Source organism: Triturus cristatus, chromosome 1_2 (assembly GCF_964204655.1).
Source record: "Triturus cristatus chromosome 1_2, aTriCri1.1, whole genome shotgun sequence".
Taxonomy (NCBI): Eukaryota; Metazoa; Chordata; class Amphibia; order Caudata; family Salamandridae; genus Triturus; species Triturus cristatus.
Window position 1 is genome coordinate 587,943,956 of NC_140580.1, and position 22,094 is coordinate 587,966,049.

Consider the following 22,094-nt stretch of genomic DNA (forward strand, 5'->3'; position numbering starts at 1 on the left):
CCGGCATTCCCAACGCAGGAGCGCTACATAAGGCTTCTCTCAGCCTCAGAAATGATTTCAAACAGTCGTCGTCCCATGGTACCGGATCACTTACATCCTTTCGCGTCAGCCGCTGTAAAGGCTTAGCTTCAAAGGAAAAGTTTGGGATCCACTGGCGGCAATAGCCCACCATTCCCAAAAACATTCTAACTTCCCTCTGTGTCGAGGGAACTGGCATCCTCAGAATCGCATCAATGCGATCTGGAGACACTTTCCTTTTACCCTTCTCAATTCTGTGCCCCAAATACTGTACCTCAGGTAAACAGTATTGCAGCTTGTTTGGAGACACCTTGTGACCATTCTCTCCCAGGAAATTCAACAACGCAATGGTATCAACCCTGCAAGCGTCTTCTGTCTCTGACGCGACAAGCAGATCGTCAATGTATTGCACCAAAACAGAGTTTTTCGGCAACACAAGGCCTTCAAGATTCTTCTTTAAGAGCTGATTAAAAATCGACGGGCTCTCCGTATACCCCTGTGGGATACGACACCACGTTAATATACGATTCTCTAGCCTAAATGCAAAAAGAAATCTACTCTCTTCATGTAGGGGAATCGAAAAGAATGCCTGACACAAGTCAATCACTGTGAACCATCCAGCTTCGCATGGGATCTGGAACAGTATCACAGATGGATTCGGTACCACTGGACAACATGGAACAAATATGTCATTTATTTTCCGCAGGTCTTGCACTATCCTGAACTTCCCACTTGGTTTCTACTATCCCATAATGGGTGAATTACATGGACTACCCATGATCTCCACCAGTATTCCCTGCCTAATCATAGACTCAATCACAGGTTTAATCCCTGCAACTGTTTCAGGCGATAGTTTATACTGAGGTGTTCTCGGGAATTCTGCATTCGGTTTAACCTGTATCTTCACTGGTTCCACTCCCCTGACTAAACCGATCTCCTCTCCGCTTAGATCCCACACATCGGTCGATACAGACTCCCTCAAATCCGGTGGAAGCTCCTCCACTGTCAAAGCCGGGTACATTTCCACGCACACCCGCTGATTTGCAACCTTAAAGGTCGCGTCATCATCTCTTGTCTGTACCTCTACTCCCTTCGGGGTACAGTAAATTGTGCAATTTAGCTTACACAATAAGTCTCTTCCCAACAAACAAACAGGACTAGAGTCGCACACCACGAACTGATGACGATCCCTAAAGTTTCCTATCCTGACTGGAATCGGTTCCGTTAAGGGGCTCACTAGCCTCTTGTTCGCCACTCCAACCACTTGTATGCATTCCCCCGAAAGGGCTACCCCCGGAATTACTGCTGATCTTATAGTTGACCTGGTAGCCCCCGTATCTACCAAAAAGGTAGTCGGGCGTCCATCGAGTTCTGCTTCCACAAAGGGTCCTCTCTGATCTACCTCTAGAATAGCCCTAAGTAGGCAATCATCGTCCTGACCTAAACTTAGCTGCGCCAGCAAATCTGCATCCCTCTCCTCTCCCACTTTGAACATGGGCATCTGCAAATAAGTCCGAGCTCCCTGCTGTATGTTCTGCATCCGGGGTGGCTGGGGAACCTGCACCTGCGAGACGCCGGTCCCCCCTTGCATCATTCTCGGTACAGTCACCGTCTGTACCTGTTCCGCCCCAGGGACCTGACCCATTCCTCCCTCCATCTGCGGCTGATTATAGGGGTTCAAGGGACACTCGCGCCTCCAATGTCCCACCTGGTGACACTGGTGACAAGCAGTCGTCTTCTTCAAGATCGCTACATCTATGCCTGTCCTAGGGTCTACGGGCCTCGGCCTCCCCTGACCCTGCGCGTTCTGATTCCCTGTCTGATAGTTTCCCTGTCTCCGAACCACTGGACCCCCATTCGGCGGTCCCTGAGCAGCTTGCATCTGAATGAGCAATAAGTTATCCTTCATCTTCTTGTGCTTGGACTCAATCTCATCCGTGCAGTACCTGGCGTACCGCAAGATCTCATCTACAGGCTTATTCTGCCAACAGATCAAATGCTGCTGTATCATAAGACTGACCTCGGGCTTCAAACCCAGCACGAACTTAGACACAAACTGTCCCATGTCCTTCGTTTCCAGCTCATCTAAACCACTGTACTGCTTAAAAGCCTTCAAAAGTCTCTCATAAAATTCATGTACTGTCTCCTTTGGCTCCTGCACTGTCCTGTCTATCTTCACCCAATCGATGTCTTGGGGTGAAACCTTCGATTTCAACCAGGTAATTACCTTATCGTACAGCCTCATTACCACGGGCGACGGACCATTTGTAACCATGTTCCTATCAGGCTCATAGTCCGGCCAATCAACAGCAATTTTACACGCGTTCCACAGATCTCCCGGAACTACGATATCGAATAAGGTGTTCAGATCTATCCACAACACCTTCGAAATCTTAACGAAACGCTCAACTTGCTTGTACCACTCTGCAGGCTTCTCCCTGAGCCTGGGAAAATCATTCGTAAATGATGCCAAATCCCCCCTGCTCCATGGTACATGCACATATCCTCCATTCGCCACCTCTCTCAAGGGAAGGATCTTTACCTCCTGCAAATCTCCTTCAGAGCTCCCTCCTTTCGCTCCCCTAGAATTCTTTTTCCTAGCCCATTTCTCTTGCCATTTGTCAAGCATCAGCCATATTCTCATAGCTACAATCAGTTCCTTAGTATGTGACCTCAGACCAACCACTCTTTTCTCTTCTAATTCCCGCTCGGTACAATGCATCCTATGGCTCCCTTGTAATGCTCTAGTCTTGGATAGATCCACCCCATATTCTCTAGCCAAACCCGCCAGTTTCTCATGTGCCGCTCGTGCTTTACGAGTCACATCTTTTGCTACAAAAAGCAATTCATCTGGAGTATATGTCACTACTCTCTCAAGAGGTAGGTTCCCATATATTATTTCATCCGCCTCTGCTTTAAGTCTTACTACATCTATCATTCCTGCCTTCAAGGCCCCTTTCAACACCTGACAACTTGCTCCACGTCCCTCATCATACTCGCATTCCGGCTCCTGCTCTCTCCTTTCTTCTGGTAGTTCTATGGGAGCAGAATGGCTCGTAAAGGCAACTGGGGTTGTCCCCGCTCGGCCCATATTCCAGCTCATTTGCTTCTTTGGCGGTACCCATGACCCTGAATCTGATCTCGACTCCATCAGAGTCCTCGGCCTCTCCGGTCTCTCGTCCTCTTCGCCCCTAGATGTGTCTGACACCGCTGCTAATGGTGTACTCCATTGTACAGGGCTTGGAGGTCGGGCAGTTGCCCCTTCCAACTCACTTTCCCCGCTTTCTCTCCTCGTTCTTTCTGCCACTCGTTCTGACCTCTCTCTTTCCTCTGATTCCGGACTGTATATCGACACAATCGGTCCAATGGTGACCGGTACCCTCAAGGCATCCGGTAACCTCATCTCTCTTCCAATCCTTCCACTGGTCTCCGACTGACCCTGTGAACTCGCTGTTTCAAACGAAACCAACCCTTCCACTCGGGTCTCAGGCTGGATTGTTACCCTTCTAGTTTCTCCCCTATCACCCCACCTATCGTCCACTTCGTCTGGATTATAAGGGGGTGGTCTCTCGTCTAGCAATCTTTGCAATACCCCATCATCAGAATCACTATCCTCTTCCTGTGCTTTCCCATGCCTTATCCCCGTCTCCTCCATTAGCGCGGGATACAGTTTCGCTTCCTCAATTGTCTGCACTCTCCATCTTTTCTCCGCTGCGTCCCACTTGGCATCCTGAAATGCCCTAATCGACTTCCTCATTCTCTCCTGACTTCTTCCCTTTTCCTTATCATGCGCGGCTCTAATCCACGCATGTAATGCTTCGAACTGTGCTGGTCTTGGCAAGGGTCTTAAGGACCCCATCACCGTCTTCAGTTGGTACAGCACCGCTAATCTAAATGAGCCGTACCTCGGGAAAGCTAGTTCCCCTTCGCCTTGTGTCATCTTGTGCCAATTCTCAATCCAAACTATAGTATGTAACCCCACATTCTGTGCCATATAATGTGCCGGGGTATCCTCGGGAGGGGCTTCTTCTCCCCCACGAACAACCACATGCCTATCGCCTCTACACAGCTCCCGCAAAACCCTAAGACACTTCATGATGAGCGAATTCGATCTCGCGCTCTATTTACTTCTTGTTCTCAAATCCTCCAATAACAGCGCGACTCACACCAACCGGCCTATCACAGCGCGACACCCTCTGACGTCACCTTCCTTCGTTCGCAGCAGTTCCCTTCCCCAAACTCGTTTCACGCTTACTCACGTCCCATTCACACACTGAAATAACCAATTAAGTTACTTCTCTGGCTGTCCGTCCACAGCCTCTGACTGTTCGTCCACAGTCTCTCGACCTTGTTGACCTCGATTGGCGCCCGTCTGCCCCCGTCCGGCCAGACGACTCGCCTCTGATAGGTTACTAACACTCCGATCTGCACACCACAACCCACGACCAGCGTTAAGTTGCCATACACACACGCATTCGCTCCCCCTATCTCGGTCCAGGTGATCGATGGTACCTCACGATCTCCTTTGGGTGGTCAACAAAATCTATCTCAGGTGTCTTCTACACCACAATTCCCGGGCTGCGCGCGCTCACAGCCTGATCTCACAATCACACGACATACACAACAACTCCGCAAGACATCACACAACAAATCAACACCGCAATCTACAACATCTCATTATGTTCATACTCACTCCTGGAACTGCTGCTTTCTGCCGCACCGCTACTCGCCGTCGATGCTCATCTGCTGCCGTCTGCTGCTCGCCATCTGATGATTCAGCATCACTTATCGTCTCTTGGGCCTCAAGGGTCACTTATCCTTATCTAATCTTCCCTCGCTATCAGAAAGAAACCATCCTCGTTTGCTACCAACTGCTCCGGCCCATTTGAGTATCTCGCAATTATCTACTGGAACCCACTCTGGTCCGATGGACCTTTTTACTTGCCCAATAGCGTGGAGGGAAAAACAACACAATTATCAAAATTACTGTCCGCAATTTGCCATAATCAAGGACTCGAGACTTAATCTCTTGGCTCTCTGATTTTTATTATCAGCATAAAGATTTGAAGGTACAAAGTCCTCAATACGAGGCACAACAAGTACATAGGCACTAACACAAAAGCTACTCTACGGAGAATCCGCATACGGCTAAAAATAACTAAAAGTACAATCTCTAAAAGCATGAGGTAGAACACCACCAAGCAAATGTCGATACTAGGGACACTGAACCATACCATCTCTGTCCCTACTCTGCACTAGATGACATCCCTACTTAGCAATCCCTTGAGACCCTCATCGAATAAAAGGTGTCAGAGTGAAACTTCATAAGAAGACTTCACTTAGAGAGCTTGGTCTAAGTTGCCCCCTCTATCCCTTCGCCTAGCCTTCCTCTGCTCTGGGCTGCTCTGATCTGCCTCCACCCTCGGGGCGCTGTCCCTAATACAGAACCCCAAATCTCAGAACACGCCCTTTGCGCCTCCTCTTCTGCGGGGTCGTCTTTCAGTAAATTTCCACAGAGCGCTGTCCAGTTCCATCGTCCATCGCTTGGCCTTGAGTCCCAGACGCCATCCGCACTAGGAGTTACGATTGGCACATTCCAATACACTCCCATGTCTGGCTTTTACTACATAAGTCAATTTGTGAACAAAGAGCTTCTCTACTAACGAGCAACTGTCCTTGCACCTGGGGTGAGATCATGCAAAGCAGACATTCTTCACATCTTTTAAGTTGCAATTTACTACAGCCTAAAACCTCTACTGGAATAAATCCTTTTTGGCCTATTGCCCTTGGCTAACATAAGAAAATACCAGGCCTTTCGCCTCAACGATATATGCGAATTCTGGCCACTACTTCGGTTACACAAGCAGGTTTAAATCACAGTATTGACATTTACGTCTTTCTTTCATGTGTGGTCAAACTAAACAGTCTACAGACACGAATTCTAATCTACACGTTTTAACATCACATTGTTCGAAAAAAAGGACTAAGCTCTATGCATTGCTTCAATATATACATAAGATGCTTGTACATAGCTAACACTTCTATGGAAATCGATATAGGTTATACAGTTCTTAATACATTGCACACAAAATACCTGAGTACACGTTTGATTATATGCGGGTGCCAACTAACAGTGAATATAACGCACCCCTACAATTTTCAAACTTTTAAGCGCTACATCACCTAGGAGTCACTCTGGGGTCCTGGGTTCAAGATAAAGCTGCAGGTCCAGTTGTTCTTTCTCAGGCAAGAGGACAGCAAGCAGCAGGGCCCAGCAGAAGGGCAGCAGTTCCTTTAGAGCAGCAGTTCTTGTAGCTTCACAGCAGTCCTTCTTCCTGGTAGAGTATCCACCAGCCCAGAAGTGTACTGAAGAGTTGGTGTCCGAGGTCCATTTTTTGGACCCTGGTGCCCTGGTTGTGGAAGGTGGAAGAAGCTTCTAGACAGTGTCTTTGAAGTGCATGGAATCCTCTGCCTCCACTACCCTGGCTCCAAGCTGGCTGTTTTGATCATACAAGATTGTTAGGCCCTTTGAGTGAAGGAAGAGCACAGGCTACTTAGTTGCAAGTGGGGCTCTACTGAGCTCCACCCCCCATTCTGTCAGCAGATGGCCCAACCAGGCCATCTAATTCCTCTATTGTGTGACTGTCGGGAAGGTATTCACAAAGTGTAACTGTCATTTATACCCATTTATGTGACCCAAGATTGGCTACAGGCACAAAAGGACTAAAGGCAGGAAAGTTGCAACTTTCTAACAGTTTACACCCAAAAGGGGCAACCCTATTACACAGAATCTGGGTCATTAAAAAATATCAAAACCACAATGGTTCGGGGACCAATTATTTAACAAACAACATATACATTTAAGTATACGAAAAAGAAGGTGCCCACAAAAGAAATTTCCTCAAAGCAAAACAATTTAGCTTTTGGAAACAAGTTTCACATAAATAATAATACAATACAACAATCAGTACATACAAGTACAATTTGCACTCACAATGTTGCACTAAACAAACACATACCCAAAAATATATTTACAGTGTACAAGGCCGGACTGAGAACTCAAACCAGTCCTGGCAATTAAGTCAGAAGTTGTTGGTGGGTAACAATGCAGCCGCTTTTGTTAAAGGGGCTATATTGCAGCACTGCTGCAAGACCGGCCTCCAGCAACAAAAACTGCCCCCACCCTTCCAGCCCACCGGGTAAACGCCGGATGCCCGCTATGACCAGTCCGGCCCTGACAGTGTACACAGAAACAATGGCAGAGGGACAACAAGACAATAAGATTTGTCCATATTATGACAGGAACATAATGCAAAAAATGCTTTTTCCCATGTTGCCAGTGGGGCATTAATGCTGTTTCGACTTTTACAGTTTATTAGGTCATCATCAGGACACACAGAAGTACTGTAAGAGCAACCGAAAGAAGGATTTGCAGCATATAAGGTTCCAAATTAGTTCTGAAACTGATGTTCAATCATGTAGTCAATTGATTTAAAAAGACATGTTCACCCACAGAGTAGAGCAATTCACAACCATCTTAGCTTTAATATTTCTGGAAACAAGAGTTCCCGTATCATCGCGTGTAAACAAACACCGGTTTGGAAAATAGGGCTAGGTCAAAGATCATCTCTGCATGTGGCATCAACAACGTGCCCGTTCAAACATTAAAAAAGAATTCCCTGGGGGCACGTTCATCTCAGACTGCTGCAGCGTTACTATCGAGCCACCAAAGGCTCCAATAATGAAACTTTTTGCTTTGAAGACATTTATTTTGTGAGTACCTTCTTTTTCTTTTGCTTAATTGTATATGTTGTTTGTTAAATATTTGGTCCCCCAACCATTGTGGTTTTGATATTAATTTCTAAAAGTGGCATTTTCAAAATTGTAATTTAAAATCCTACTTCACCATAAGTGGGGATTTTACATTTCAATCTCAGGGACAACAAACATGACATATCTACCAGCTCCCATTTGGAAATCACAGCTTATTGAATGTAAAAAGGAATCCCCAATGTTATCCTTTGGGAGTTATAGACCTCACAGTAATGAAAACGAGTTTTCACTAACTGGACATCTAAAACTTAAATGTACAAGTCCAACCTTTAAATTGCACTGCACCTTGCCATAAGGGCTACCTAGTGTTTACCTCAGGGGTGACATATATGTAATAAAGGGTGATATAAGTCTTGGCAAGGGGGTTTCAATGCCAAGTTGACATACAGTTAAAAACTGCATTCCGGCTGCAGTGGCAAATCTGGGACATGTTTAAAGGTGCTACTTGAAGTGGGTGGTACCATTAGTGCTGCAGGCCCACTGGTAGCATATAATTTACAGGCCCTGGAATATTGTACACCACTCTACAAGGGATTTATAGGTAAATTAAGTATGCCAGTTGGGTGTAAGCCAGTTGAAACCATGTTTTAGGGCGAGAGTGCAATCACTTCAGCACTGATTTGCAATGGTAAAGTGCACAAGGTCCTAAGGCCAATAAAACAAATTCAGCAAAAAATATAGGAGGAAGGCAAAATGTCTGGGGATGAGGTGACCCTCCAGAGAGGGTCACATCCAGCAGCCTGATACTCTGGTATTTTTTTCTACAGAGAATAATAAATAGTATTTTAAATAAATAGGGGGGGGGTTGTGTCAGATGCCGTCCTGATTGCTCATATCAAGGCTTGAGCATAATTTAAATTACAGTGGGGTAATTCTTTTCATTTGGGAAATTTCACATTAGACGAAATTACACCATGTTGCAGAATTACACTGCTTTGGTAGTGAAATTATATCAGTGGAGCCCAGACAAACGAGAATGACATGACCAGAATGTAAGCAGCTTGTTTTGCTGACGTTGTGTTTTTGGTGCTATATTTTAGCATTGAAATGCTTTCTCAAGTCCAAAATGAATTCAAGTATGCATTTTCACGCTAAAATGTAGCAATCAGTGTCAGATTTGCATTTTGCATAATTTTGTGTAATTTCAAGTTATATTCCTGAAAAATTGTGAATTTCGCACGTTCTTTCGCAAATCATTATGCAGTGATTCCCACCACCATCCTCCAATGGTAGTAGCGTCAGATGTAGCACAGTGGCTCTCCTCCTGCCTTCGTATAAATGGCCATGCTGGATCCTTGCGAGAAAAGCTCTTTCTACCAGACGTAATGTAGTAGCCTTTACGTAATGACTCTCACAGTCATTACTTTCATTAGACCACTGTCTACAGTACCTCCCATTTGAACATATTTTCCAACAAATAACCAGATAAACTGCAATGTAAAATATGCTGAGGCAATAACATAAGTTGCCATCCACCTGTTATATACTACATAGTTCACTGTTGTGCAGTGTGTCAAAATAGAAAAATGTTAAATTTTTGCTGTACTGCCAATTAAGTTTTACAGAGGAATTTATATTGTTTCAGATTCTATAGGTGGGCCATTTCCAGCCTCCACTGCTCACCGATGCCACCACAAGCAGAAGCATTGTAATCCAATTCCTCAGTATGCTTCTTTGCCAGTCAGTCCACTGCTTTTCCATCCTCATGCCAAGGGAGTGCAGATCATCATGGACCAGACGCAGAAAGCAGTGAAGAGACAAGCAAGTTTCTGCAATGCCATCACCTTCAGCAACAGGCCGGTTGTCATCTACGAGCAAGTCAGGCTGAAGGTATGGTGCCCACCAGGTTCCCCATCTCTTGTCTCGTATTACCTGCACCTGTTTCATGTTCTTCACAAGTTTCTCCCTGAGGCAATGTGCAGTGATAACTCTTCTTTTGGCCAATGTTCGCATCAACCACTCGTTAGTAATGTGACAATTTTCAAACTGGGGTGCTGAAATCATGAGTTTGAGCCAACAAATTGGCCAGTCATTCCTAGGAGGCAGGGGAGGCACTCTTGTTAGTACAGCACCCTTAATTCTAGTTTTCAACTGTAGTATGATAAACTTACCAATGAAAGCCTCCAACATCTCATTGAATCTCTCCAGTGTGAAAAGTGCAGTTCACAGAACTTACTCTTCAAAGCATATGATTCCCATTGACTTTGGAGTTCATCTAAGTTCCCATCAAATAGAAATTAGGATTCTTGAGGGGCTCAAAATATGGAGCTGTGGGAGTAGAGCTTTTGAAGCCACACCCCTGCAGCCATTCTACACCAAGCCGACAATAGATCCAAGCGTGTGGAATTCACACAGGGTGTATACATGTATGAGCAAATTCAAATTGGCATGACTACTATGCAGAAGATATATCAAGGAAAAAACCAAAGCCCCAAACCCTAGAGTGCGAAGGACTTTAAATATATGGAGGCAAACCACGTTATCAGTGTCTAGCATCAAGTGATTGCATGAACTGATGCATGCTTACAAATATCCTCCTCAGATTACAGTCGATCGTCCTAATGTAAGGCTGATCTGGTAGGACCAGAGCAATATCAATATAATTACTTGATATGCAGTCTAACTATCCATTTTGATACATGAATATAATCTTCAGCAGGAGCACAACTAGGGTGGCTTGACAGCTTTAAGTAATATATCATGGGCATTGTAAGAGATAGTTCAGTGTCTGTAATTGCGTCCCTCTACACACTAAACAGAGGAGGCATTAACAGATCATAAAATGTTTGCAAACAGCAGCCTTTCTCTATCTCATATTGGGTCCTGCACCATCGGTCCAGCCTGGAGTAAAAGCATCATGGTTCGTAGAACTAAAACCGAGGGTATATCAAAACTGGTGTGCTCACAATAAAGTTGTAAAATTAATTATGTGCTTTTTCTTGGACCTTGTACTTTCTCATGTATTAGTCAGTCAGTCAGTCAGAAATAACTTTATTTCGCCAACAAAATGATGGCATAAAAAGTATTCTACAGATAAAACAGTTTCCAATCTTACCAAAAAAGACACATTAAAAACAGTATTATTCTTATTACAAAGATTATAATAAAATAATAAAAAATTCATATATACATACAATGATTAACACAATTCTTACAGTTAATACTTCAGTTAATTATCAGATTGATTAATTAATCGTCTTTTTTTTAAAGCAGATGAAAAGAAGGCCGCCAACGAAAAACATGTAAAAGGATCAGGTAATAACTGCAGATGATAAAGGGCCACACAACACTGCCTAAAATTCATTTACGGATAAGGGGGACAATAAACCTTTTCCTTGCCTCACAATAAAATTTGCACAAAAAAAAAGAAATGCAAATCATTCTGAATAGATCGATCATCACATGTGCAAAATGGAAATTCAGATGTTAGATAGATATTACGAGGTAGACCTAACATCAAGCGGATATAATTCAGTTGAAATCTAACAAGAATATATCTATGTTGTAAATTAGTGACGAACGATCGATAGATTGCATTCGCATCCATTTGCGCTATGCTTGGAACCTCCAAGAATGCTCTAACAGTTGTCATCTTAAAATTGGAGACCTCCCTCCTTGCCTGTAATCTAGATAACAAATGATTTTTTAAAAATCTTTCTTAGAAATAGACCAGCAAGTTGTGGGATCTGTGAACAGATGATGTAACCCAACTGCTTGAAGGGTAGATTCAACATAACATAACCTATTGACATTATGTGCACCATCAAGCTTCAAGACGTCATTTATAATATCCATCATTAATGAGAGAGTCTCCTTCCGTCAGACCGAGTGCCACATTAAGATGGGCACCACACAAATTCTATCAGTTATATAAGGGACTCGCAATTCCGTATGACAAAATTAGAGCATGGTTTTGGCAGTGAAGCCACATTTTTCAAAAAGGTATCTTCTATAAATTGTAATTTTGGGCAATCTCTAATGCCCCAGACAGCTGCTCCATAAGTGGCAGCAGATACCGTTTTGGCTTCATAAACGTTTTTAATTGCTTCAATAGGTTTAGAACCTTCTTTTTTAATAAATTTAAAAAGTGCCCCAATATTTTTCTCCATCTGTAACCCCCTATTTATGACCATGCTTTGCCAGTTATTTTTGCGGTCAAACATAATCCCTAAATAATTAAAAGAATCCAAAACTCCCAACTTGCCCCCTTCAATACAGATTTGTGGTTGCTTCCGCTACTTTGGCCCTGCCACTAAGACAAAGGACTTTGAATAATTCATTTTCATGTCCAGCTGGTTCATAAAGTTAGTATAATCCATCACTAATCGGCGGAGCACATTACTTGTACGAGCTAAAATCACTGCATCGCCCGCATATAGAAGTATCGGTATTTGTAGTGAAATAATGTAAGTAACATCTCGAGTAGATCCCTGCAAAGCTGATTCGACATCATTAGTGTAAAGTGCATATAAAAAGGGCGCTAAGACTCACCCCTGTCTCACACCTCTAGCAATTTTGAAGTGCCTAGTACATTCTCCTCCTTTTCCATAACGAACATGAGCTGAGGCACCTGAATACAAATCACGAATAATATTAATGATCTGTATATCCTCCCCCATTGCCTCCATGATCTGCCACAGCCTAGGCTGTGCCACGCAGTCAAAGGCTGCAGACAGATCCATGAAGGCAAGGTATAAATGGCCTTTTTTTGCTGCCGTATACTTTGCAATTATTAGGTTCAGGTTCAGACACTGATCCACAGTGCCTTTTGCTTTTCTGAACCCAAACTGACATGGGATTATAATATTATTCTCCAGAGCCCATTCCTCAAGCCTATTTAAAAGTAGCCAGCCCATTAGTTTTGCAGTTGAATCTATCAAAGGTATAGGTCTATAGTTTTTCGGGATAGACCGATCTCCCTTTTGGTAGATAGGGACAACCACAGTAGTTCTCCATGAGGGTGGAACACCAATTTGGGCAATTTTATTAAAAACATTAGTTAAGAGTGGGGCCCAAAGGTCCTGATTATCTAGAAAAAGATTGATTGGAACGCCATCGGGTCGTGGTGCCTTTGCACGTTTGCACTGATTTAGAGCAACTTTTATTTCTTCCAGCGTAAACTGGGCACCGCCTCCTAAACCAGCTAAGCTTGTGGAGGTAGATTGAGTAATTGCCTTTTCAACAGTTCCAAATAGCCCTTCGAAATACGTAACCCATTCCTCCTGCTAAACATGGTTGTCTATAGACATACACCGTTCATCTTTTAAGAACGGTGCATTAATCACAGACCAAAAAGCCTGCAAACTCTTTAATAATGCAGCCTTTTGCAGATTTTCCCACCAGTCTTCCTTTAGGGCTTTCAACCTCGATACCCTTGCTTTTTTATAAGCCTGTCACAATGATTTAACCAAGGATGAGTTGCGAGGGTTAGATTTTAAAACCACATGAAGATTTTTAAGTGATTTTCCACAATCCTCATCAAACCAGTTATATTTTTTATGGTGTCCATTGCATATAGATCGAGTTAAATTCTTCTTAACTTCCAGTAATAACTGCTCAAAAGGTGTGACCATGTCATCATCAGATAGAGGGTCTAGGCATACCATTATCTCTGCTACTCGATTAGAGACTAAATTATCCAAAAACTTCACTGCATCAACTCTCTCCCATTTCAGAGCAATTCCATTCTCCCTTGCTATTATTGGATTTATATGCAATTTAAGTGAACATTCCCTTTTCACTAAAGAGGGGATAGAGAAATTGATTGCAGCATGGTAACTAAAAGCATAAAAAATAATCTCAAACTGAGAAAAAAGTTTTCTTATAGAATTAGAAACCAAAACATAATTGAGAGTGGAAAAAGAGGAACGACTAAAAAGTGAATCCTAACTGACCAGTTTCCATTTCAGCAGTGTTTAAAAACAGAAGATTATTTATAGTTAGTTTTCTATTTAGACCACTACCATAATCGTTGTGACTAAAATGAGGGACGCACTCCCCATCATCATCATCTACCAACCCACACACTGAAGTATTAATCTTGTCACAAGGGTGAGAATTGAAATCCCCAAGCCAGATTAAATCACAGGATTTAGAACATTCTTTCTGCAAATTAGCAATGTCTCTTTCTAGAGAGGCCAATAAAACGGCATGATTGCCACCAAAATTATAATTATAAAAATTAATAAGCAGCCAATATTGATCAGCACACTACTCTAAGAGAATAGTATGATAATATGGAGATATATTTGAAAAGGACTTCAATTTTAAAGGAAAACTATTAGGAAGTAAGGTCAATAAACCTCCCTTTGCACTGAAGAGCGTATAGCAGGAGTAAAGAATAAACGATACCCATTCAGATATATTGGGTCAGTTTCCCACATCTCTTGTAAGCATATTAAATCTTTAGATGTTATCAGAGACAACCATTCCATATTAGACTTTTTTTGTTTGTATCCAGCAATATTCCAACAGATTACTGCAACAGAGTCTGAGCTATTCTCCAAGTGTATCGTTGTCGGGGTCAAATTCGGAGTATCCATCTGCTCATTTTGCTCTAGTTGAGAAGTTACGGAAGGAGCGGAGAGCATAATAGGGCCATCTTGCATAGGTATATTACCAGCATCATTATCTATTGGGCTCAGCTCATCCAGTCAGTGACATACAGGTCAACCTTCCATTGCAATGAATCTATTACTAAGGGGTAATGGTAAAACAGAGGGAAAAATAGGCTGGTTACATGGAAGACGAAAAGGCTTCGGGCATTATGTACTCTAAGAAAAGGGGTCTGAGGTAAGAAAACAGGTTTATAAAAGAAACCTAGCGGAAGGGCACAAATTTCAGTAAAAAGTGAAGGAGTGCTTGGTAACATAGCTAGTAGGTCACCCACTATGTAATGGTTATCAAAATTTAGAACAATACAATCTCCTTTAATAGTTTTAGATGCTCTTCCACCCGGTTAACCCTCCTTGCCATGATGATATGTTTATATACATTAAAATTATCCCCCGTGCACTTGGAAAGCCAATGCTGAGCCTTATGGATTAACTGCTCCGTAGATTCTACTAAATCTTCTTTTAGTTCTGGTACATTAGCCAAAACTATGACATACGGGCAGGCTGCGGGAGGAAGATCCAGTCTTCCTTTAGCATTCAAATCCTCAGCTAAAACTTGAGAAACCCCCCTTCCAGTGCAGGAAGCTAGAGCTTTGCCCTCTAAAGAGGCAGAGTTTGCAAGTGGTTGGACTTTAAGAGAATCGGTTACCGGGAAAACCCGGGTGGGTAATCCTAAGGAATGGACCGAAGTAGAGTGGGTGTTCACAGTGCCATCAGGGACTTGAGATTCGGTACTTGACTGGGTGTACCCATAAGTATGAGTAGGTACTCCAAAGGTGGTTTGACTCGAAATCTGGTGACAGTTATTATTTACAATAGGTCTCGTCAAATTGGCAGATTCTTGAACAGAGCCCGCCGAGTAAGTAGAAAACCCTGTTGGTTGTTGAGGGTCATGACTTCCTATATTATTAGTTACCCCAGAAGACACTCTACCTGGTTGAGGGATCACCCTCACTTCCCCAGTTGACTCAGTAATATTTGGGGGGGCTCGGATCAATGAGCGTAAGACCTCTAAGGATGATAACTTTTGCTCAATTGTGGATAATTTATGCAATATAGGATTTAAAAGTACAGTCACCATAGTTTCTGTTCGTTTCAACAAGTCTGCGTCATAATCATGTTCATTCACCAAATGAGATTTGCTCATAATATCCTTTGACCTAGTATTTCTTGTAGATCTTAGATGTAAGAAGGGCCCTGAGTCCAGCTCCTCATCCCCAGTGCTCTTCTCAGTGCTTTTCTCCTTGCATGGCTTGTTCAAACTTTTTTGCTTTAAGGGACCTCCTCCCTTTCTCTTCCTAGTGGTTGGTACAGGATTACCACTCTCCAGGTGTAGAGAAGCTAACTGCTCCTGGTTGACTGTACAGCATTCGGATGTAATGTCAATGGGGGAGGATGAACTCATCATTGGAACTATGGCCATGGCTGTCCCAAGTTCACTTATTGGTTGTACAGAAATCGAAGACTCAGTGGCTAAAGCTCGTCCTCCTAAAGAAGAAAGTTTCTGGGCAATTAATGAATCCAAAGAAAGTCTTCTCTCTGTGAGCTCGATTTCGTGAGCAAGGACAGACTCAGCTCTTGTTAAAAAAGCATCAAAAGTCCCAACATATCCACCCCCTTGCTTTTTCTTGCAACCCCTTTTTTTACTCATTGTAATCCAAAGTTAAAAATGTCCAAGTTTAACAGCCTAAAAGTCAGAACAATTCAATCGAGAGCTAACCAAACTGTATGGCTCTTCAGAGAATAGGTGGAATCAACAGTACCTTTAGTATTCCTGCCCCATCAGAAGAATATTAGGGGGGTGGTCCCAGCCTAGCCTCCTCGGGGCTCTGGGAGGCCTGAGTCTTTTTTAAAGCGCCTCCTGGCGCGTCCTTTGCTCTTTTTTGCAGCGTCCCTGCTGCAAAGCACACTGGGAGGTATAGATTCCTACCTCCCAGCAACGATGATGATGAGGGGCAAGGGTTGCTGCGATTATGGTAGCAGGCGCACTGGTTTTCTCTGCTCCCCAGGCAAACGCTCAGCTTGGAAGGACTCTCATGATTCCTCACTGTCAGATTTACTCTTGAGGATTTGACTCTAGCTAGTCCTTCATAGAAGTCACAGGGTGGGTTTAGAGCACCTCACTAGGATAGAACAGCAAGCTTCAAGTTGTGGGGGGAGTCCAATAAAGGACCAAGAGAGTAGGCCCAACCCGGCCTCTTCCGGCCTATGACGGGCTAAGACGGGCCCGTCTTGGCCCAGTCTTGGCCCGGGCCAAGCCCGGGCATGCCCCGCGCGCGTCCCGTGCTGCGGGACTGCGTTTGGGCTTATACAGCGTCCCCGCCCCTCCAGGGGCCGGTATTAAAGTGCAGCAAGTCCAAATACCGGTACAAACGGTCTTGTGAATCTCCTTCATAGTCCAGTGCTGTCATGATAATACCTTATCAGGCCTCTCAGCGTTACCATATTTCCTAGCATTCATCTTACTGACCAATAATTGAATTTTTTCCTAAACAGCTGGATAAATGTAACTTATTTATCCTCTCAGCAGTGACAGCATTAACCCTAGGTACCCCAGAAGATTAATGTAGTTTCTAAATCTTTTCAAAAGTTTTCAAGCATTTCTAAATCTTCCTTATGCGACTTCAGGATTTCAGCCACCTGTGAAATATATATGCTTTTGATGAACGCATCCCATGTCAACTCAAAGAATTAACCTGTTCCTCCTGTATATGTGTTTTAAAAGCTACATTCATTAATGATCATTTGTGAAATGATAGTTCCCAAGGCACATTGAGCTGTACTAATACTAGGGAATGACTCTGGGTAGTATTTGTAGTGTCTTTGATATGCAGAGTGCTAGGATCCTCATGATTCTGGGCAGACTCTGAAAAAGAAGTTAAGTGATCTGTTGGGAGGTGACGGTGTGGCAATTAAAATCATGACATAATGTGTGCAGTGTATTATCATATGTGAAAGAATAAAGGCGTCTGCTATGGAGCTCCGTGTGTGGCATGTTCATTTTGCAAGCTCCTGGGCTGGGAAGGATGCTACAGTATTCTAATCTCATCTCCCAATTTATCGGCCAATCTCAGAGGAGGCAATTATTAATAAGAGACGAAGTGTCATTTATTGTGGAATAATAGGTAAATTCATTTTTTTGAGCAGGAAAAAGGTTACCTTCATCAATCAGATTGTTTATTTTCATTGACTGAATAACAACGTTTGCCCATCTGTGTTAGGGGTCACCTGCAATATGAACAGTTGTAAGAGTCTCAGAATGGTGTTCTTGATCCAGAAGCTTACTGCCTCAGTATTGATTACAAGGGCCCCTAGAATAGTCTTGATTAGCCCCCAACTGTCTGAACGGTGTGCATGCTTTATTTAGACCTTTCAGTTGAATTAGGAGGCCTTTTCCTTTGCTAACATATACAATTCTGAATAATATCTGTAAGAAAACAAACTAAAAGCCTAGATCAATTGAATTGTGAAACCAGGCATTCTTTTGGTCACTGATGTTCCTGACCAACAAGAGTACAAAGGTACTTTTAATATCATTGCATAAAACTTTTACAGAAAACATAGGAAGTCTGGCTGCCGACACTCCCAGTGAGGAAATTAACCTTTCGAGGTCTCTTTCTGGACAACTTTTCCTTCAGAGAGGTAGCAGAGACCAAAGAAGGCCCCAGGAAAAGTGCAGTAGGGCTCCTCCTACTCATCCTCTTTGCTACTATAACCATCCGCAAACGTGCCGGTTGCAGATGGAAACATTTACAAAACAGTGAGTGCACAAGGGGAAGTGGTGAGACTAAGTAACCACAGGAAACCAAAATAGGAGCTGGCAAAAACCTTCAAACCAGTTCCACACTGCTGTAGGCCAAAACCAAATAGGGCCATAGAGGCATGGTTGTGTCATGACAGTCATTCTTGCCACCTACTGGGGAAATGCCAGAGCGGCAATCTTGCCATGCCAAGAAAATGAGGGTAATATTGTGTGGTTCACAAAGATTTCTTTCACCACTGAGGTTCCATTCCTTGATTTCCATTTTCCTCCAATTGGACAAGATCATGTGATTTAAAGGATGTCTGGAAAGGGATACTTGCCTGTAATGCACCCTCGAGGCATACATGGCCCTGCAGCCTAAATTTGACAGCCTAACTACGCAAGCAAAGTGTTCCCTGTCGATTGGCTCCAAATCACCCTGATCAAACCTTGCAATGCTAAGCCATGAGTTGGGTAACAATATACATCTGTTATTCAGTGCCAAGATGTCTCATTGCTGGGGTGAACGTGCGCTTTACAAATACACGTTATGTTATGTTATGCACACACACGCACTTTCCTCCAGCTCATCACATCTGCACCGCTAACACATTAGTACTATAGTGAACAATTAATCATACATATGGTGTAATGTATCGTAGTTCTTTGGACTCCTGGTGCCATAGGTTCTCGGGCAGACTGTTGGTAGGAGGGCATTCTGGTCGAGGCTGTCCATGCTGTAAACACACAGTAGGCTGCTGGGATGTCTGCTCAGTTGAGGCTCCAAATGTCTAAGTCCAAGCAGGTTTGCGGCTCGACCAAGGTAATGGTCTGCACTGGGAGCAGGTGACATCAGGTGTTTCCAATGAAGCAGATTAATGGTGTCACCTGAGGAACGATCCCAAGACGATATTGCTAATAATGTCTACATTACACTTATACCATCAACCGATTCTTCTACACGTTTTCAATTCTCCTTAATGTTTATTACAGTTTGTCTCACATCTCAGGGCAAAACAATTTATATAAACACATTTCATCCCTGAAAACCTTTTGTAGAGGTCGGAGCTTCTCCAGTGGTTGTGCGTCAGAATATTGTTTGCAAAATATTGTCTGACATAAATGTTATCCTAAATATTGCTTACAAAATTTTGTTCCATTGGGTCTGGATTTTCTATTGTTCTCTTCAATGGGGTGATTTTTTATATATTCAATATTTAGGATAAATATTTTTGTCAGATAATATTTTATTTACGAGACTTTGGTACTGCACCCCTCAAATAAAAAGGCTTTGTTTACTGCGATAAACAGTTCTAGCACAAAACAGTACGCTGGTGCGATATTTGGCCTTTCTGCTGCTTTTATATGACATAATTTTAGGGAGTAAGTGCTGGCTAAATTGTATGTGCATGAGTACGTGCTGTATTTAGTCTGCTGGTTTAGGTGAAGAACGATTGTCTACCAGGGGTGGCGTTAAAGATATGATGCACAGTCCGACTCTGCAACCAAGGCACACCAGGCCCGGTTCTAGCAGGGGACGGGGTCGGCCAGGCCCACCAAAATATGACCTTTGGCCCACCCAGGCGGGGCTGAAGAGGCCACGGAGAAGGCACCTGTTAAGTGCTTCCTACACCTCAGTTTCAGAACATCAAAAAAGATTCACTGTCTTTAAAACTGAAATTGGGTGGTGTTTTTTAGAGGTAGATGTGGGCGAGCAAACAAATTAACAGGGAGAGCCAAGCTAAGACTCTGGCTTGGCTCGTGGAGCCCATGCACTAGCCGAGCCCTGAAAATGTTTGCTATGTAAATCATAAAACAAACATTACGTAAAACATGGTACAGACTCTTCAAAATAAACAAAAACGGTATTTCTCTAACACATGGAAGCTTTGTTACTAGTATGTCACAATATAGTGCTGCACTAAGAAGCACCTATTAAAAATGATAGTTTTTTCAACATGAGCTTAGTCATTCCTGCCCGTCCTCACACTGGTGACAGAGCATTAGTGAACCAACAGGCAAACCAGTTGTCACATGGACCCTGTATGTGGCCCAGATTATTATAGAGCAACATTAGTCTATTAAATCAAACACAATAGGTTTTGTATAGTTGGTTTTCTGATTTATGTATTTGAATATGCTTTCATTCACAAATATGAGGAAACACAAGTTTTGGTGAATTAAAATATTTGCTCAAGCTCACACAGTTTCAGTGGGGATGCTTCAATTTATCCAGGTTTTATGTTTTCATTTGTACAAATCAGTCACTAAATGGCTATCGATTTGTCTCTCCTTTTATGTTAATGCTTTGATTTTACTTTTTGTGTGCGGTTTTCTGCTGTTTTTATGTAGTGTTAACTCAACCTGGAGAATATTGAAGCACTTTACATGAACACCAGTTACATTATACAAGGTCACATTCATTTCTTTTAGGCACTGGAGATTTGCCCAGAATCACAGGATGTTGAACCAACGCAGAGACTCAAACCTAGCTTGTTCAGTTCCAAAGCTTGAAGCTCTCACCGTAATACCGCATCCTGGGTATGTTGAGGGTGGCACGTAGAAGGTACATGAAAGCTCGGCTATTTATGGGCTCGAAGATCCAACAGGATCTCAAGCTGAGCCAGAGTCAGGCTTCAGGCTCATGCCCAGATCAAGCTTTTAGTGCCAGTTTTCCTAGTACAAAATGTCAAGGTTTAAGTGTGGGAACACGGACCTCCTTAACCTTGAACTGCTATTACAATTTGTTTGGAATCCTGGTGCTGGTGCTAAGGCCTGGCCTGCTGGAAAGTATAAGAGTTGGGCTGCTGAGTATAGGCATCAGCCCTTACTCTCAAATAACTCTCTAGACGCTCTGTATGCCTATTTGGAAGAAGATATTATGTAAATCTTAGGCTTGTAGGCTATCTACAGAACTGACAAAAATTGGGCCCGCATTGGCCCACCCAAGCGAACCCTTGGCCCATCCAGATGAAAATTTCTGGAACCGGGCCTGAGGCGCACCTTAAGTGTATGCTCCAGCTGCAGACTGGGACAGTGTGCCATATTGCAGTAAAAATGTGCATGTTTTGGGAACAGTGAGTTAGTGAAAGGTGCAACTGAATCCTATGTTGAACTGAAAAACAAATCCATTCACTGGTTGAATTATAATAGACCTCCCCCGATAAATGTCCAATACCAAATCCGATTTGCCAGAAGAGTGAGTTGGGTAGGACATGGACCCAAAGATATAGAGGGGGATTGTATTGTCATTAATTTTAAGGACAGAAGGGCGGTGGAACACGTCTGTATGGGTTTCTCTAAAAACCCCAGATCAAGAATCCAGACTTTGGATCTAAGTTACTCCTACGCTCCCCCAAATTATAGTGTTAACCCAGCCTACCATGGTAGGAACAGAGGATGGCGAGGCGAACAGGTTAGGCAGGGTCACAGAGAAGAGGAGGGTAGCAATTTTTATCCACCAGGTGTTCCAGTTGCAATAGATTTAGTGTTCTAGATCTTGTGGATTGACTACCTTCCACCGTCCAGCCCACAGTGATAATCCCCAAGAGGCTAAGGGACACCTCTAGCGGAAAGGTGGATGGGGGGACAAATCAAGCCCTTTTGATTAGTGAAGCGACAGGCCCCACTAATAGAGAAAAAGCACCCCTAGATGACCTCGATGCAGAGGATGAGAATTCTGCCTTTTTAACAGATATATACATCCCATATTGTAAAGTTAGATCAGACCCCGTACTAGCGACCCCCCCCCCCCTTCCGTGCTGAGCCCCCTGGATTGCCAGAAAGCGAAGGGTTGGAGACAAATATAGAGAGTGGTCCGGAATTGCAACTTGGTGGTCCTAGAATATTATTATGGAACATTGCGGGCCTCGTCGCCAAACTTGATT

The 22,094-nt window shown here is 43.3% G+C and overlaps 1 protein-coding gene across 2 annotated transcripts in view; it reads left to right on the forward strand.

The window, feature by feature from the left end:
• NEURL1 (neuralized E3 ubiquitin protein ligase 1) overlaps positions 1–22,094 on the forward strand; it is a 463,336-nt gene that overhangs the window by 121,052 nt on the left and 320,190 nt on the right. For both annotated transcript variants that reach the window (XM_085606709.1, XM_085606704.1), the window contains one exon: positions 9,437–9,681. In XM_085606709.1, the coding sequence (XP_085462835.1) occupies positions 9,437–9,681 (245 nt within the window). The remainder of the gene's footprint in view (positions 1–9,436; positions 9,682–22,094) is intronic.